This window comes from Chanos chanos, chromosome 2, assembly GCF_902362185.1.
Source record: "Chanos chanos chromosome 2, fChaCha1.1, whole genome shotgun sequence".
NCBI classification, from domain to species: Eukaryota; Metazoa; Chordata; class Actinopteri; order Gonorynchiformes; family Chanidae; genus Chanos; species Chanos chanos.
The window spans coordinates 25,435,276-25,453,771 of NC_044496.1; the positions used below are offsets into that span (position 1 = coordinate 25,435,276).

General features: G+C 42.8%; 1 protein-coding gene across 2 annotated transcripts in view; it reads right to left on the reverse strand.

Annotated features, from left to right (window-relative positions):
* Positions 1 to 5,238: 5,238 nt before the first annotated feature.
* The window catches only part of gramd1bb (GRAM domain containing 1Bb), a 16,471-nt gene continuing 3,213 nt past the window's right edge, over positions 5,239 to 18,496 (reverse strand). For both annotated transcript variants that reach the window (XM_030794415.1, XM_030794416.1), the window contains 18 exons: positions 16,792 to 16,812; positions 11,420 to 11,504; positions 11,147 to 11,250; positions 10,833 to 10,928; positions 10,521 to 10,601; positions 10,155 to 10,270; positions 9,847 to 10,015; positions 9,555 to 9,750; positions 9,254 to 9,397; positions 8,782 to 8,900; positions 8,407 to 8,549; positions 8,031 to 8,134; positions 7,342 to 7,542; positions 7,142 to 7,232; positions 6,682 to 6,693; positions 6,310 to 6,417; positions 6,094 to 6,214; positions 5,239 to 5,796 (listed from right to left, as the gene is read on the reverse strand). In XM_030794415.1, the coding sequence (XP_030650275.1) occupies positions 5,710 to 5,796; positions 6,094 to 6,214; positions 6,310 to 6,417; positions 6,682 to 6,693; positions 7,142 to 7,232; positions 7,342 to 7,542; positions 8,031 to 8,134; positions 8,407 to 8,549; positions 8,782 to 8,900; positions 9,254 to 9,397; positions 9,555 to 9,750; positions 9,847 to 10,015; positions 10,155 to 10,270; positions 10,521 to 10,601; positions 10,833 to 10,928; positions 11,147 to 11,250; positions 11,420 to 11,504; positions 16,792 to 16,812 (1,998 nt within the window). In that variant the 3' untranslated portion in view covers positions 5,239 to 5,709. The remainder of the gene's footprint in view (positions 5,797 to 6,093; positions 6,215 to 6,309; positions 6,418 to 6,681; positions 6,694 to 7,141; positions 7,233 to 7,341; positions 7,543 to 8,030; positions 8,135 to 8,406; positions 8,550 to 8,781; positions 8,901 to 9,253; positions 9,398 to 9,554; positions 9,751 to 9,846; positions 10,016 to 10,154; positions 10,271 to 10,520; positions 10,602 to 10,832; positions 10,929 to 11,146; positions 11,251 to 11,419; positions 11,505 to 16,791; positions 16,813 to 18,496) is intronic.

Sequence of the window (18,496 nt, forward strand, 5' to 3'; positions counted from 1 at the left end):
CCATGTATTTCGCTCTAGCCGCTCTCTTACAGCTCGGGCACATCGTTACACATTGACCCCACCGACGCTATCAGTATTTTATTGAAACGTTTCGCCTCCTCTTCAGCCATTGGATAAGATCTCTCTGTTTTTAATAAAATGCGCATTTTATTCGGTTCCGTCCACAGAATTCAGTGTGCCATTGGCTGTCATAAATTATGCCGGATATAGCCCACATGTTTCAGCTCTAAACATGATCCCGCCCCGTATTCAGCCCCATTCCTTTGCCTTGTTCTTACCGTGGACAGTGCCAGTGTAACGGACGCTCTTATGAATGAATGTGCTCATTAAATTAATTGGACAAGAGTTGATTATGTAACGCAGTTATCTCAGGCGAAAACAAAATCCATGAGTGGATGACACAACTGACTGGTAAATATCAACTCAACACTATTTTTTTAACATCTCACAGATATTTTGTTTTTCAACATTTCCAGTTTGATCCAGTGATTTATTATTAAGGATATGATCATTTATTAGAGAGAGCGCGACTTTAAAGGTCTGTCTAATGTTAACAGAATGCTAAGAAACGTTTTTTTAAACGTTTCAAATATATTTGCTTTTTCCACATCTGGAATTTGATCTGATGAATCAATATCAGATCAATTATTATTAGGAAAAGCTCATTCTTTAGAGGGAGCGCGAGTTCAAAGGTCTCTCTAGTGTTAATTGTAATATTAAAAGTTTAATGTGGATTCACAAGACATATTTACATTAATTCCTGTGTCCGTGATATTCTTTTCGTATTTGCACAAGAAACTGACTTATGTTATATAAGTAACCCCCTATATATTTTCAAGCTCATTAATAAAAGAAGTTAAAAGAAGCTATTTCCTGGTTCATTAATAAAATAAGCTTTGTTCAAATAAGCGCTCCCTCGGAGTTACATGTTTTGGGCTCCTAGAGTACTTTGCGTTTGTGTACATTAGAAATAACCGCTAGAACAGCCTCGCAAACTTTCATTGGATTTGCACGCAAACGCCCACGTATCCAACTGGCGTTTTGAGTCCGTCCTGTGGAGAGAATGAGTACTGCATGTTGCAGATTGCATCGTAATTAAAATTTATAAACTCTCTTGTCCTCCGTCTAACGTCTAGTCTTAAACGACAAATCTATAAGTACAAAGATTTGTAAAGGGATTTTGAATAATCTTTTGGAAAGTAAGTGCTACCTCATATATAACACACTGAGTCAGACATAATAAAAAAAATACAAAGAGAAAGAAAGACAGACAAATAGCTGGACAGATAGATAGATAGATAGATAGATAGATAGAGAGACAGATAAATAATCAAACAGACACTTTGGGGAAGTTTGTTGAACATATTTCATTCATAATGTCTCTACTTCACAGAGATCAGAAAGCCACTTCAGAGTAGTCTCTATCAGGCAGAGTGGTCGGTGGAGCGGAGACCTGCGCACAGCGCAGATTTGGTTCCAATGTCAGTGGACAACTACAGGTGTACTCAACATATACAGACAGTGCATATGCATTCATATTATGTGTTAATCCATGACTCTGGTCTAAAGATCAAAACAGCACTAAAAATGTACATTTAAGATTCTTCTTTCAAACAGTTATACCAGTTAGGTCATGAGGTGGAAATGGGGTATACCATAACGAATAAGTCCAGTGAACACATTCCTGAAAATGAGACATTTGATGTAACATTAGCAGTGTGCTAACAGGGTTTTGTGGTGAGAATATGACTATTCACTCTGTTATATACCAACAAGTTCTCAAAAATGCCTCGGGAGGTGCCTGTGTTGACACCGTACACGCTGTAAATGACACTCTAATGGAGTGGTGATTTTAAACGAGATTTATGCATATGTCTAAACTTTCTACTGCGGCAGCCTAGATATCTAAAGAATCAAATTTAAGACTGTAACTTAATTATACTGCTTTACCCAGTAAAGCTCTTTGTTAACAGAGTAGGGTTAGTTGTTACACTGATACCTCAGTGTAATTCGGAGTGTGATGTCACCATTTTGTATTTCAAATATGAAACGAGTCAGATTCTGATGTGGTTAACACAGTGCAGCTAAACCAAAGTCAATTAGCACACATGGGTGAAGTGGAATAAGACACTCTTTAAAACAACATGTCAAAGAAAGACAGAGAACCAGTAGCATCCACATATTTGTGTTCTGAGGAACTGAAAACAGTGAAAATGCTTCAGTTTCATTTTCAGACACTATATAATCAGCGGAATGAGCAAGAGTTCGGTCAAGTTTAAAATCACTGGCATCAATCATAGATCACCTCCTTCAGATCAATACAGGAGGATGGTTAACAAATGTCAAGCTTCTGAGTCTTTTAATGAACATCAGAATAGAAAAACCAGTCAAACAAAACAGCATTTTCATTGATCACTCTTTCATACAGCCTAAGAAAAGAAAACACACACTCACACTGAGACATGGACACACAGATATTCAGTTACTCATAAATGTATGTCAGTGACATGGGTCAAAATCTGCTGTCAATGTAATCTCTATACGACAGAGACATTCCCTAGCACAGTAATCTTTAGTCTAAAAGGTAACCAAATAATCAAAATAACCATGATCTTTCCCCTTTATCATAACAAATCCAGCACACCAAATCCAAAGCCAAAAGCATACTCTACCTTTTGCATTCAGTAACCTGAATTGGTGACTGCCTGAGCTGAAGATTTGTGGTATATAGTTGTAAATCTGTCAAGGCTACAAAAAAATGCTGCAAAATCTACAATACCAATTCATTCTTGTCTCTTTTGTGACTGAACATAGTGCTCACACTAAAGAAGATGAAGTGGCGAAAAGAATTACAAAAATATTGATAAAATCTGAACAGTACAATCACCTAAAAGCAACACTTGGAACTGGCGCCTGAATGAACCCTACAGAAAAATACCAAATGCCACTTTAAGGTCCCCATTTAAAAACACGCTTTAAAGAAAAAGATTTTGTCATTTAGCTAAATACACAGAAATCCTGTCCATCTATGTCATCGCAATCCAAAAACATATGTACAAAACTAAGGTCACATGATCATGTCAGTTGTGCACTTCATTCGTGGTCCTTTTCATATCAATATTAAATAAAAAAAAAAAAAGAGAGACCCTCGGTGACAACCACCATCATTATGCCCAGCCCTCCATCGGTCCACTAACTAACGTCGTTAAGCAGTGACATATCAGCTTTGGGACCTCCAGCTCAGATATCAACTCTAATACAGTACATTCTCTCACTCATCCCGTTTCCATCACCCATAAAGTGCATCTTTAAATATACATATTTTTTCTTTTTGCTAGTGCTTCCATTATAGAATTTTCCCACAAAAGTGGGTTTCTCATTGTTTAATACCAATAATATGATTTCCAAGGGCTGTACAAATATTTATTTATATATTTTTGGTTCAGACTAATTGAGTGCACTTTGTATTTGCCCACCTGCTGTAAAAAGCTATCCGTTCCAATGTTGGCCACAATACCTCTCATGTGTTAGAACTCATTTAGGAATCAAACTAACAGATAAATGAAGAAGTAACTGACAAGGTTCATGCCAAAAGACAAAGGGAGCAAAATTTGAAAAAAAAGAAAAAAATGGAAGAGCCTGATCCTAAATAGCTAAAATCAAGTGAGTGACAAGGTGACTAGCTGACCCTTTTCTTTCAGTGGCATTAACAGGGCTGAAGACTGTTGGGGGTGATGTCCATTCTGAATGCATGGGGGAAGAGAATGAGCGTCTGTGTGTGTGAGGCTTATGCAGAACTGTAAACCACTCAACCCTCCAGAGCACAGCTGAGCTCAAATCAGCAGCCCGGCTGGTTCAACCCACAGGACAGGAGAAAGGCAGTTTAACTTCCTGTGCTAGTCTTGGAGGAATCAGTACATACACACACACACACACACACACACACACACACACACACACACACAGAGTGGAATGGTTAAAACTCAAACTACCGCACTCACTCCTCCCTCATTCATACACACACATACACACGTCACACAGGCACGCACGCACGCACACACACACGCACACACACACACACATACACGTCACAGACGTGTTTGTGTGCAAATCTGAAGAATCTTTTTCTCTCCTTTTAAAAATCCATTAACCAGTTTAGAGCTTTGATAAGTTTCTATTTACATTAATTAACAATAAATATCTGCAATCAATATATATATCCATATATATGTACTGTATCTATATATATTCTCATATATCCATATATACTCTTCAAATCATAAAATGTTTTCAGGAGATGCAGTCACAGTTTCATCATCAAACATTGACATATAAAATCTAACACTCTGTGTTCTCTGGCTGTGGTTTCCCTTTTCTCATCATCACATGGGATCATTTCTGGTCCAGGACCATTTTCTCATCAAACAATCTTACATTACTCATTTCTTTACACAATACAGTAGCATAAATTAAACAATGCCACGGTTTAAGCACTGTCACAATACTAGTTTGGCTCAACAATTCTGACATCGCTGTGTTCCCTAGCATTAAACAATTCAGTATGGTAACACTGCAAATTTTTCTCAGAACCAGAATTCAAAAACCTGGCTGGCTGCAAAACCTATTTCACCATTCTGAGAGCCATAGAGCATCTGCCTCCACTGCTTACGGTCTTACCTCAGAGGAGACCATTACAAAGAGAGTCTGTCACTACGCTACATTAATCACAGGCGCCGTCTGCTCTCCTGAGACACCTCCCTCTCAATCCTCCATTTTGTTTGGTGGCTTTTTCACCCTCAACATTCATCTGTCACACGTTTTAGCATAGCAAGGGCTTAAAATCGAATGCAAACGTCACCAAAATGAAAAGTTTGAATTCAATAAGAATCTATAAGTTACTGAAGTAAATATATAAAGCTATTCTATGGAAAGGAGCGGGCAGGGTTACCAGCCCTGCCCTGGCGGCACACGCGCACACAGAGCAGGCAGGACCAAGCTCTGGCCCCTGCTCTTCTGCCCACTGCTGTGAGAAAAGGGACCCGTCAGCCTTACAGGCGCACGATACGCTGTTTGGACATTACAAGAATAGACTCAAGAGACTACAGAAATGCTTCCCCCTCCCTCCCTCTTTTCCACAGCCTTTGTTCCTGTAGTCCAAAGGAAATAAATCATTTTGTTTTTCGTTTGTACAGGTGGGGGTGGAGGAAAGATTAATTAACAGCATGCCCCCCCCCCCCCTCCTCTCCTCTTCTTTTCTGCTTGGTTTATGGTGCATCCAAGTGCTCCAGGGTTAAAGATAAGGAAAAAATATAGAAACAAGTGCATGTCCACAGCTGCTCCCTATGGCCGTTGCCTTCCGTAAGCGCATCAGAGATGACACGCTCCCCACTGATGTAGAAGGCGTGTCCTGTTTTCTGTTGTGTGTGTTACTTGGCCGGTTTTCTGCTGTCTGTGATTGGCGGCCAGGCAGCAAGAGGTCCCTCTGTTCTTGGGGACCAGCACACATATGCTGATTGACTCTCTGTCTATCTCTCTCTCCTCTTCTGTCCTCTTTTTCGCTCTCCTCTCTGTTTGTTGCATAGTAACACACACTGATTTCAGGTCGGTTGCCATGGTCTTGATCCGGTATGCATGTTTATACACACGCACTCACACACACAAATGGCTCTGCATTGCACGGAATTCCCTGGAGGCCTGAATGAGGGAGTGTCAGTGATAAGTCTGTTTCTCCTCTGTGTCTGAGCTGTAGTCTCTCAAACCAACACCCCTCTGTAGATTCAGCAAAGAGTCCTTCATCTGTTCACACACACACACGCACGTACACAAACACACAGAGGAACAAGCACACACATACGCGCATGCACGTACACACACACATACACACACACACACGCGCACACACACACACACACACACACACACACACACACACACACACACACACACACACACACACACAAAGACACGACATGATTACTTGAAGTAGCTTCAACACCATGGAGATATTTAACAGTTTGGTTTAAATCTGTAATTTCATTCAGTATAACATATAAAAGAAGTCTGTTGTTAACTGTTGTGTGATATTTTCTGTACCTGATCCAGGAGCAGGACTGAGGACTTGATAACTTCTCGCCATTTCTGCAGCTCAGCGTCATGGTAACGCTGCTGAGACTCCAAGAGCTGGGCCCACTCCAACTGTGTCTGTGGCAGTTTACTATAAACAGAGAAAGAAACGAAAAAAAATATTCATCTCATGGCTGAAAGAAAAGGAAATGTGTGTGTGTGTGAGTGAGAGTGTGTGTGTGTTACCTTTCATGAAGCCTCAGGCTTTGCCAGGTTGTGAGACTCTGGGTAGAATATTCCAGCATCCACAACTTATAGAACAGCATCACATTGAGGAAAACCAGTAGCACCAGACTGGGGACAGCACACAAGTCAATAATAAATACAAGTCAACACACTGTCTAAAAAGTGTAGAGTCCAGTAAAGACAGTGGACAGAGCAGAGGACACGAATAAGGCCACAAGATGGAAGAGAAACTACTTCTAAAACAGCAGACCAAGAATGAGAAAAGAGTTGTGCAAGGTTTGCATTTATTCTTAAGAAATACTGTCTCCCCTAGAAATCTGATTTGTGTCACTATGTTGTTTGAATAAGACCACTAAAGGCCTCCATATGTACCTTACACAGATCCTACGGCAAGCAAAGGGAGAGAAAGAAAGGAAGAAAGAAAGAGAGAAGTTACATTTATACTCAGAAGTACTGAAAGAATGTTGGAGAGTTACAGCCATGTATTTCAGTTCAGGCAATCAACACCACACAGACAGAGAGCACGAGAGAGAGAGCTAGAGAGAGAAAAAGAAAGGGTGAAAGAACGTGACAGAATGAGTGAGTGAGAGAGAGAGTGTGAATATTTGTGTTCCAGTGAGTGAGCAAGACAGGCATACAGGGAAAGGGTGACAGTGAGAAAAGGAGAAAAATAAATTGAATAATAGTGTATTGGCTTTTCTGTACATGAGCATACCACACAGTCCTGCTTGGCTCCTGTGTGGTGTGTGTATAGGACCGTGGTGTGTGTATGGGAGTGTTGTGTGTGTATGGGACCATAGTGTGTGTATGGGAAGGATGCACAGTTACTCACACAAAACTGATGATGAGGAGCAGTTTGGAGACGCTGCAGAAAGCTCCATCTCCTGGGAGATATTCTGGAATGTGTTTGGTCTGAGTGGAACCTGGAGGAGTGGCCAAAACCAGCCGATTTAATACAATAACAAAGTCCGAGAACAAGCGTGTGTGTGTGAGAGTCCGTGCGTGCGACCGCGTGTTCGTGTGTGACCTGACCTGCCACATGTTTGATGCGATGGATGACCTCCTCGTCAGTTGGCGTGGTAACTGGACTGAGCGTGTCGTCCAGGTGCTGGCTGCGGAGATGGGGGAGAGTTCTCTTCCTCCTGCGCAGGGTGGAGTTCTTCAGCGTCTTGGCTTTGGGTGAGGGCCCGTGGACTTCCGTCAGACCAGTTGTCATCTTTGCCAACTCCAATTCTGAGCACACACAAACATGTCCCTCTCAGACGCATACTGGACAACACAAGTCAACAGTCACGCTTCTATAATCATCTTCTTCAAAGCTTTAGGGTCAGTAGAGAACAGATTCGGGTCATTTGAGTGGTTTGAATTATAATTCTGCCCCAAAACTCGTCCATGCTCCATTTCTTTGAGGCAATGCTATGTTGGCCACTAATTTGAATTGATTTTACAAGGGAAAGAATAACAATAATGTCTTTTTAAGGCATTTGTGTGATTCTGGTGTTGCTTCAATAAATTCAGTTCTGCTCTTTTCCCACTGTCTTTTTCTGTGTCCTATGAAAAGGACAGTGGGAAAAGGAGTTGCATAAGAGTATTGGAACATCATTGAAATCACTGAAATATTCTGGCTATGTTCTCATTTGTTGTCATCTGGTGGGCAGGTAAGAAAGACAAATATGGTTTTAATCTAACAAATTCACACAGTTTTCAATTGCTAGACTTACCCAGGCTCCTGAAGTTCTCATCAAGACCGCTCCAGAAGTTCTTCTCGATAAACCCTTTCACTAGACCCCACGGCTGCTTCCTATACCGTAGCTCCGTGGACACCCTGAGACCAGGCAGAAAGAGAGAGAGAGAGAGAGAGAGAGAGAGATGTTTGTGGTAGGTTGTTTTAGCTGGCTAGGGCTCTTGTATACCTTTCACAGGTCAGCTGAAAACATGTGTGTTCAAACCTGTCTGCATCATGTTATGATTATTACACCGTGTTTTAACGAGACGGTAGCTGTGCTCAGGTAAGTAAGCAGATATGTTATAAGACGGATGAGTGTGTGTGTGAAGGGATGCAAATACAGCTCACAGAGACAGGCCAGTGTCACGTACCTCAGACGGCACTTGTTCCTGGCCACACGTGTGAGCATGTAGCGGTTGAGTGTGTAGAAGTAGTCATGGTACGGAACATCGTGTGTGATCACCTCCGCATCAATGATGTAACACTCACTCTCCTGACTAGCCTTATACAGTGTCTAAACCACAGAGAGAGAAAGACAGAAAGACAGAGAGAGAGAGACAGGGAGAAAGGGAGATAAGTATTGATGATAAACAAGAACAGAGTTCATGCTAACTGTGTTTGTTAAAGGAATGTCTCTCTTGTGTCTCAGCGACAGTATGTGTTATACTGCGTGTGTTACAGTAATGTCTCACCTGTGTCTCAGTGTCAGTGTGTGTTATACTGAGTGTGTAATAGTAGTGTCTCACCTGTGTCTCAGTGACAGTGGCAGTCTTGGGGGTCAGTGGGTTGGAGAGAGAGATAGTGTACATGATTTCCCTCGTCTGGTTCCCAGCGTCTTCTTTCTTCCAGGGACGATATACCACATCTGATTGATTGTGTGCATGTGTGTGAGTGTGTGTGAGTGTTTAAACATAAGAAAGGGATAGGAAATAGAGAGATTTAAATTTACTAAGGAGCCAAGAACCCGAGAACAAGCCTCAGTTCATTCATTCACATTTATCTTTCATTTTCTCTTTCATCTACACCCAGTGTACAGCACTGTCCAATCATAAGGAACTATCTAAAATGCCTGCACAAATCTGATCAGTTCCAAGCATTAAGGATTCCACACACACTCATCAAGAGTTACAAAACATGTTTTGCTTGCATATAATGGAGTCAGTGTGAGTGTAAATCTGTAGATCTAACAGTGAATGTGAGGCAGTTCAGGTGTCTGACCTGTGAAACGTCTCTGCTCCATGAAGTCAGTCATAAACTGGGATTCGGTGAAAAGAACAGCATACATCTCATCCACATTCATTTTATACACCTCGTTTATATACTGCCGCCCATTCAGGTCCTCATGGAATGCCTGCACCTCTCCTGAACACACACACACACATACACGTACACACACGCACACAGAAGGAGAGAGAGAGGGATCCTTAACAGTGTGCACATACAGAAACACTGCTATAGTATGACATGTGTTTAAATATCCATGTGTGATCACCCTCATTTTTAAAACCATTCCCCTTACCCTCCACATCAGTCTCTGAGGAGTCACTGCAGTCAGTGGGAATGTCTTCGTTGTCGTTAAAGTCGAGCGAGGGAGTGGGTATAGGTGTGAGAGGGCTTCCGCTGGGTTCGCTGTTCCCTTCCTCGGCCAGTAGGGGGATGGGAAGCAGCACTCCGTCAGGCAGGCAGTCTGTGTACTCCTCAGGAGTAACTGCAAACTGCAACCAACAGGAGGCACCATTTATCACATGGGCTTAACAAGCCTTGTGCTTATGTGTGTGCGTTTGTGTGTCTGCCTGTGTGTGTGTACTCACAGGGATGGGTGTGTCGGAGCCACTGGGTGGAGTGGAGGCCAGGGTGCTTTGCGTAGTCGATCTCTTGTGTGAAGGCGGTGGACTGCTGTCTGTCTTGGCCTCTCCGCTGCTCTTAGACAAGTTATCATTACTGACATCATTGTCCTCCGCGGGGATTTCCTCACAATACCTGAAAAAAGTGCAGGAAAGATGTGTGAGAAGCTTGGTGGTAAACTCAATGTGCTCTTGATCATATCACCGCATGTATGTATAGTAGCCACTGTGTGTGTGTGGTGTGTGTGTGTGTGTGTGTGAAAGATAAGACTGACCCCATGGTGTTAAAGTCGTCGTCTGGGGGCACGTAGTCCTCATCGTCACTGGTCAGGCCTAGTTCATTACCATAACACTGATGGACAAAGTGCCACAGCTCTTTCGGACACAGAGGCTGCAGTCAGGGAAGAGGAAGAGGAGTGAGGAAGAGCAACAAATTATTCAGACCAACCACGCCGCCAGCATTTCAAAACAGACCCCGTCACATCACCACCCACCAAAACATGCAAACAGCAAAATATGGTGAGATCTTCAAGCTACATTTCAGATTTAAACTTCAGAAACTCCAGGCATTTTAATGGGGTTTCCATGGTAATGTTTTAATTATGTAGGTGTGGGGATACGTTTTGGGTCTGTGGCCTGACCTTCTCCAGGAGTGCATTCTGCCAGAGCCTAAACATCATCATGTAAGTCCGATCTCGTGCCCCGAAGGAGGTGAAAAAGTGCTACAGGAGACAGAAAGAGAAGAATTATAACAAATCAGAATCTACTACAGAGAACAGAGAGAGGAGTGCTTAACAAACACATCAAACTTTAAGTATCTGAATCTACCAAATCCAAATCCTTGCCTCGCAAACTCCTAACCTGGGAGTAACCGCAACCTATAACGAGTAAAAATAAAGTCTATCATAAAGGCGTGGTCCTGAAGCACTTCTGAGTCTAGCACTCGGTCTCACCTTCTCTGTGTCCGTGCACACCTGGATGGCATTGGGAATGAGTCGAGCTGTCTTCTCTTTTGTCATGGAGCAGATGTCTTTTAGTCGCACTGTCAACTACACACACACACACACACACACACATACACATACATATACACACAGACACAGACACACACACACACACAGAAACACAAAAGAGTCATATAAAGATGCAAATACATTCTGTAACCCTCATCTTCTTGTGATAAATGCCTCTGTAAAACTAATCTAACACAAACATTGTTGCGATGTTTCCTGCCCTGCAAATTGGACTGAGTGAGTCAGAGCCATACCAGCGTCTCCCAGCGAAAGATGTTGCTATAGAAACAGATCCAGTTTTCAGAGAGGTAGAGTCGTCCCTGCAGAAGGATGTCCCGTTGCAAGGCACAAGAGTAGTCTGCCAACAAACATGGGTGACAAAGGCTGGTTAGCGATGGGTGTGCCTCCCACAGCTAACTGAACAAACTCAACTGAATTCTCTCACTTTGAAAACTATCAGCCAACACTCCTCACTATCCACCACTTTAACTTATTCTCTGTTCCTTTGTTTCTTTGTTTTCTCTTACCCACAATGAGACGCTCTGTGTCAGGGAGCTGTTTGAAGAGCTTCCTGAAGTCTTCATTACGCTGTTTATAGGTTGGGCTAAGAACCTGCAGGACAGACAGAACAACTGAGAAATAACAAAGACACACCCCATTTTCATGGCCTCGCAGACACCTACACACACACACAGATGCACATACAGATGCGCACAATCACACACACACACACACACACACACACACACACACACACAGTTGTTTAGAGCTACGTTTAAGGTCTGATTAGAGTTGATGATGACTGAAGTAATGATGTTGGTATGCCATGCAGGGGAGTTAACGGTTGAGCTTCGTCATCACTGTCAAAGCCATTCAGTGACATTCAGTGACAGATCTCCTCTCATTCACTGACATTCAGTGACAGATCTCCTGTCTGTTACATGCTGTGTACTCTGCCAATGAACAGGGCAAACTCCATTTGGTTTTCCAAGCAAGATGCATTATGTGCTTCACTAAGCACAGTGACTGGTCAAAATGTGTGATGACTCTAGATTTATCACCTGGCTTTGCGTGATCTAAAACACAAACCTGAAACTGCCATAAAATCACCGTTGCTCACAAACACTGATCTAAGATCAGTTTTGCATCACCTGTTCTGAACCATCATAAAAAGCAAAATGGGCAGCACAGACTTCAATATTATTTCATTCATCAGTAAACACGACTAGAACTTTACTAATGTTCTCCTTTGACTACTTTAAAATTAAGACTGATTGAAAATGATGACTCACCACTCAACAAAGGCCCAACTGAATGGATTAGTCAAAACTATCTTGTCTCTGAATCATAAAACACCAGAAACTTCCCGTGGCGACAAGGTATCATCTAATGGGAAAACAATAAACTGCGTTCACGTGGCAACAGCAGAGCAAACACACACACACACACACACACACAAAATAACTCTGTGTTGACACCCCATGTCCTGTATGGAGACTCACAGCAGGAAGGTTTTCGGAATCTTCTTCCAGTTGCTGGTTCAGTCTGGCTGATCGCCACTGTTCATTCCAATATGATGCAGTTAGAAGCCACTGAGTCAGGGCTTCCTCCAGCTCCAGCATGGCCTCCCAGTCCAGATGAAGCTCCATCTTTCTCTCACCACAACTAAATGATGTCGGTTTTAATTTTCTAACACGAGTCTCTCCTCTGATAAAAAAAAAATTCAGGTCAAATATGGTGGGACTTCAGTAATTCGTAGGTTTCCTTGTAAGTCCTGATACCTTGAAGAGATCTTTTTGGGAGCACCAAGACTTCCTGACAGCTGCTATGGATCTCCAAGCTGGGTGTGACCACTATCAGTGAGTGTATACTGGACCACTGCATGCTAAGTATTGCCACATGATTCCAGTCACTCACTCACACACACGCCCACAGACACCACACAGAGGAACTGCGGTCATTGCCCCTTAGTAACCTCGGTCGACTAGTCTGCTGCGAGAGTCAGGTTTGTTCTCAGTTGTTTATCTTTGCCTGACTGTTTCTATGCGGCAGTTTCAATCCTTCACTCTCTCCCCTCAGGCTTCCTCTCACCAGCAAAAAGCCAGTTGACTAAAAGGGGACAGATGTGAAGGTAAAATTCAGATACAAACGGAAGCAAATATGACCATTAATCTCCCTGGCAAGACTGGGTCAGCATGCCAGTGCTGTTTTCTGTCTGAGGTAAATGTCAAGATTAACACTGAGGCAGACGCTGAGTCCCTCGCTGCTCCTTCGTCTCTCTTTCTCTCCCTCGTTTTTGGGCTGTGTAATTCAGACAGATGAGTGAAAATTTACAGAGAGAATCTGAAGTTCCTCATTCTCCTATTACTTTAAGGTAACTCACTCTCTTTCTCTCTCTCTGGAGCTTGTCTTCTTTTCTGCCCTCCGTTTAATCTTGTCTTCGTTTTCTCATGCATAAGAGGCAACACTTCACTGCCTTCCTTACAGAAGAGGAATCACATAACAGAGGAGAGAATTAAGACTCGTCTTGTTGAGTAGGCAAGACTCCTCTGAACTGACAACCACTCTGCCAGGTAAATGACTCAAGGCCCAAGAATCTTTCACGTCAAGCAGGAGGTATACTCTTCTTCTGGAAAGTTCCTTCAGATGCATCCACCAATGTTAAAGCTCGCCCGGATGGCAGAAATCTTCCATCACATTTCAGAACCATCCGCTGTTAAGATCTCCCCGAGTCAGCGGAGCAAAACTCATTGAATGACCTCCTTCGTGCTGGCATTCTTGGCTTCTCTCACTGTACTGGACATCTGTGAACTTCACATGTGTGAGGTTCAGTGCTGTTCTGAGGCTTGTCTCTGGGATGAGCTCTTCCCTGTATACGCGTGAGAGTGTACGAGTGTGTGTGTGTGTGTGTGTGTGTGTTTGTGTATGTCTGAGGTGATGGATATGTAAAAACAGTTATACATTAACTACCTGGGCAAACAAAGAGAGCTGCCGGTGGCTGGCACCGACGTCTGCGCCAATAATGGCATCTTTCTCTCGCTGTCCCACACACACACACACACACACACACACACACACACACACACACGCACATACACACACACACACACACACACACACATACAACAAGGACTTTCCTCAAGAGCACAGACACACACCCAGGTTGTAAAGTGTTGGGTGTTTTAATGGGTGTGTTTGTGTGTGTGTGTGAGGCATGTCTAAAGAGTGACTCCTCACACACTACATTCATTGTCCAAGCAGAAGCACTCCAGGCTGTTTAGACTGAGCATCGAGCCCAAACCTAGTCTTTTATTCCTGGGAGGACACGGCACAAACAGCGAAGGCCTTTGTCTTCCTGTGTGAAGGGCCTGACAAACAAATGTCTGAACCATTTATTCAACTATAATGTGCATTTCACAGACTTCCTATTCAACAACAATAATACATGCTTTAGATAACATAAACTCTGATCCAGTTTCATTTTCTATGAACTTTTTATTCAGCCTTATTATTTACTTACCCTAAGATATGACACATTCGAAAATAACATGAATGCATGACCTCACACCCTTTCTGAGTTGTTTGACCTGAACACGGGAGTCTAAGTTTTAGGGATGAAATCTACCCTCACATTCAGCCCCTTTTTCTTTCAGTCCTTTTGCTCTCACAGGGAAACTGAACAGAAGAGAATCTTCTAAATTCAGTGTTAGTTTGAACTTACTGCATGTCCTTGGTTTTCTTTAGCAATGGCATTATTCACTAAACAAAGAGCATAAACATTCACTTTAAAGTTCTATGTAGTTTTGTGACAGTTGGTGTTAAGTAAACTGGCTCTTCACTGTACATCAATGCCTCATTGCTAGTGTGCCTGTTCACAACCCACTTCTTCCAACATTCTCTCTCTCTCTCTCCCTCCCTCTCTTTCTCTCTCGCTCTCCCCATTCTCTCCCTCTCTCTCCTTTTCTCCCAGGTAACTCTTCCTCAGAAAGAATGGGTAAATCTGAACAAAACCTCAACCCCTGCAATAGCACACTCTCATTTTTCTTTAGTCTGATTAGTCTGATACCGAACTTAGCGGTTAGCACTTATGCAACAATCACTTCCTTAATGTCTGTTTGCTTTGTTCTGTACTCTGCTTGTTTCGGAAGTTGCTTTGGATAAAAGCTTCTGCAAAATGAATAAATGCAAATGTAAATGTAACATTGCCTCACATACAGCATATGATGCACAGAGGCCCTCGGGCATTAGCTACTGTCCACAGCAAAACCAGGACTGTTAATAATACAAGTTAAACATGAGCCATAGAAGAGAATGATGGCTGCTGTTAGCATTAGCCGCTGGTTAGTGTGGTCTCTGCATCGCAGGGCTCAGAACTCACGTGTGGACGGTTGAACTCTAATCACAGAACATTCAGGGCCATGGGAGATCATCATCGCCCATGCAGAAACACACACACACACACATACAGCCAAGAAATGGATTCCTTATATCTGCATGAGTTGGTTTGCATGTGTATTTGACAGGCATGTGTTTGATTCACAGCCAGTGCCCCATTCCACCCTTTCATGACCCCAATGTGAGCCACTTTTAAATGGAGGCATCACAGGTCTCTGCTCCATACCAGTATAACATATAGCAGAGCTAAGACATCCTAGAGATGGTGGAGGTCTGGACTGGGCTTTGGGGGCCTATGTGAGGGCAGGTGTGTGGAGAAGGCCCTGTGGGTTGAATCATACACAGACCAGAGCCCTGTGGCGAGTATGGTTGACCTGTCCCCACCTGCAGAGCTACAGTGGCCCACGAGGGACTTTATTAAAGTTCGGTTCTCCAGCGATTTTGCGGTCACTGATATCGGTGGAGGAGGCTATGATGGAGACATTATTTGCTAGAAAATGCTTAGTGGAGAGGTGATAATGAGGCAGCGGGTGGAGACATGACAGTGTGTGTGAAGGACGGACAGGGAGGAGGAGGAAATTAAATCAATCAGTCATGCTTACTCTGAGGATGTGTTGTCTCTCATGCTACAGGAGGAGAGAGAAAGGGAGAGAGAGAGAGAGACAGAGGGGTGGGAGATAGAGAGAGAAGTAGAGGGACGGAGGGGCAGACACAAACACAACCCCCCCCCCCCCCCCAAAAAAAAAAGATAAGGGACCGGGACAAGGAATACAAAAACGAAAAATAACTTTTATAAAACTTGAAGTGAAGGACAAGAGTGGACATTGTGAGCATTTATATAAAAGGAAGAAAACACTTGCATACAAGGAGAGAAACCAAATCTCTGTATGTCATGCCCCCCTGTGGCTAAACTTAACAATATTCCCACATGTCCGACATGCCTAATTCACTCTTACTGTCAACAAAGCACATCATTAAAAACTCCCATTAACATTAATTCTTGACATGACACTGTCTGGACTTCCAGAAAGAACAAAGGCGTTTTCTCAGTTATTACTGTCTATTACTAACTTTAAAGTCCCCCTAAAAATGAAGAAAAACAACAACAACAACAACAACAGAAATATTCATGGTGAAGGTGGTACAAAGTTCGGATGGTGTTGCTGAATAATGAGGAAACCTCTGAGATTGGGATCATCTTTCAGGTTAGAATGTCACACACACACAATGACTCAGTCATTACATTGACTTCAGATGTCCCAACTATTACTTAAATCAGACAAAGATTCTCCTGTCTGACTGATGATTTAAACACACATACTGTACAAACACAGGACGTCTCTTATGAACGTCAGTGTGTCGTAGAGTTAAAGGAATCGATTTTATACATCAGTTTTGTCACATTCACACTTACGCTGACCAATCCAAACACTAATTCATAATCTGCCACTCTCTCTCATGCACATACACACGGGACTAAATACAAAAATAACAAGTTACTTACGTTGTACCAGCTCTGGCTTTTCTGTAGAAGAAGAGAGAAAATGGAGTCAGTGAGTGGGTAGGAGAACAGCTATTAAAAGAACATGGTCACACTCACACACACACACACACTCACACACACAAACACACAACGTATTTATTGAGGCTGTGAAGGTTGTCAAAGGTCAGGAGTTTGTTTTGCTACACTGCCCTTTACCCAGTCAGTCACTCATGGGTAATGAAGTTTTTAAAGACAGTCAGCACTTACTTACATAAACTGCAGATTCTGCTAGTTTTAACTGCACTTTATGAGTTTACATACGTATCAGTACAGCACACACACATACACACACACACACACACACACACACACACACACACCCCTACTGTCTTATTTAAGCACTTCTGGATTTCAAGGAATATAAGTGTTGACTGTGAGGTATGGTCAACAGAGGGCAGTATTGGGTCAGAGCAGAACCACAGAACACAGAGGGAGGACAGGAGCATCCACTGAATGACTGATTCTACTACTTCACTGCGTTACCACAGACAGGGAAACATGAGGCTCCTGTTTTCTAAAGAAGTGCTGGTCTGACTGATTTCACCCCAAGAAAAAGGAAAGAATAAGGAAAAAAATGTTTTGTCTTCAAATTGAATGATCCAGTTTTCAACCTGTCCATAGGGGATTATCGTTCTCCTAGCATGTTTAGTCTACAACAGTACATACTTCGTCCTACACGATCTCACGACTCACACGTGACATTAACACTAATGACTTGTGTAGTAATCTGTGTGGAGAATGACACTGTCTAAGTCAAAATACAGTGCCGGGGCCTTACATTCCTAATTACGTACAGAAAGTGTTTCTCCCTGTCTCTCTCTCTCTCCATCTGAATAAAGTGCAGGTAGCTATCAATCCAGTGTTAGTGTGACAAAAGACATTAGTGCTACTGTTTCAGTGGGAGGGCATGATGTCAGAGATAGCTGTGATGTGAATGAGCCAGATTTGCCTCAGCTCTGTGTTTCGTCTGAAAAGGTGCGAAGACAAAGATCCTTTCATAATTGCTCATAGGCCTTTAATGAATCTCGCTTTACAAAGCCATCCTTTCAAAGTGTGCGTGAGTGTGACTGTGAGCGTGCGTGTGTGTGTGTGAGTGTACGTGTGTTTAGAAGGTGTTTTTCTCCAAAAGATTAGCTGCACATGGCCCAAGACTTGGTGCCCTGAATTCTGTCCCGAATACCTTACAGTGTACAGAGTCCAGTTTGACACCAGGGCAAGGGTGCCCTGGTTTACACACACACACACACACACACACACACCTTTTCTGTGAAGGCTCAAGGTTTAATGTGGGTGGCTAATCTGGACTAAACCCATGAGAGATGGCAGACATGTACTGTGTGTGTGTGTGTGTTTGTGTGAGACAGGCACAGTTAATAAATGGATCTTTCAGTTCACACAATAAAATAAAAGCTGAAGCATTTGATGGCCTCTGACATTCTGCTTGTGTGACAGAGCTCATGTTTACATAGGGTGTGAAAGGGAAAGATCTGGAAAGGAACGGGTGTTGTGGCACTAACATTTTCAAACGAATACAGAAACATCTTAGGGGTAAAGGGTCAAATAAAGAGCACAATGTGATGCTTACTTTAATCAGGTTTAGTCTGTCATACTGGTAGGCAAAGACATGACAGAATAGAAAAGAAAAAAAACCACACCAGAACATTAA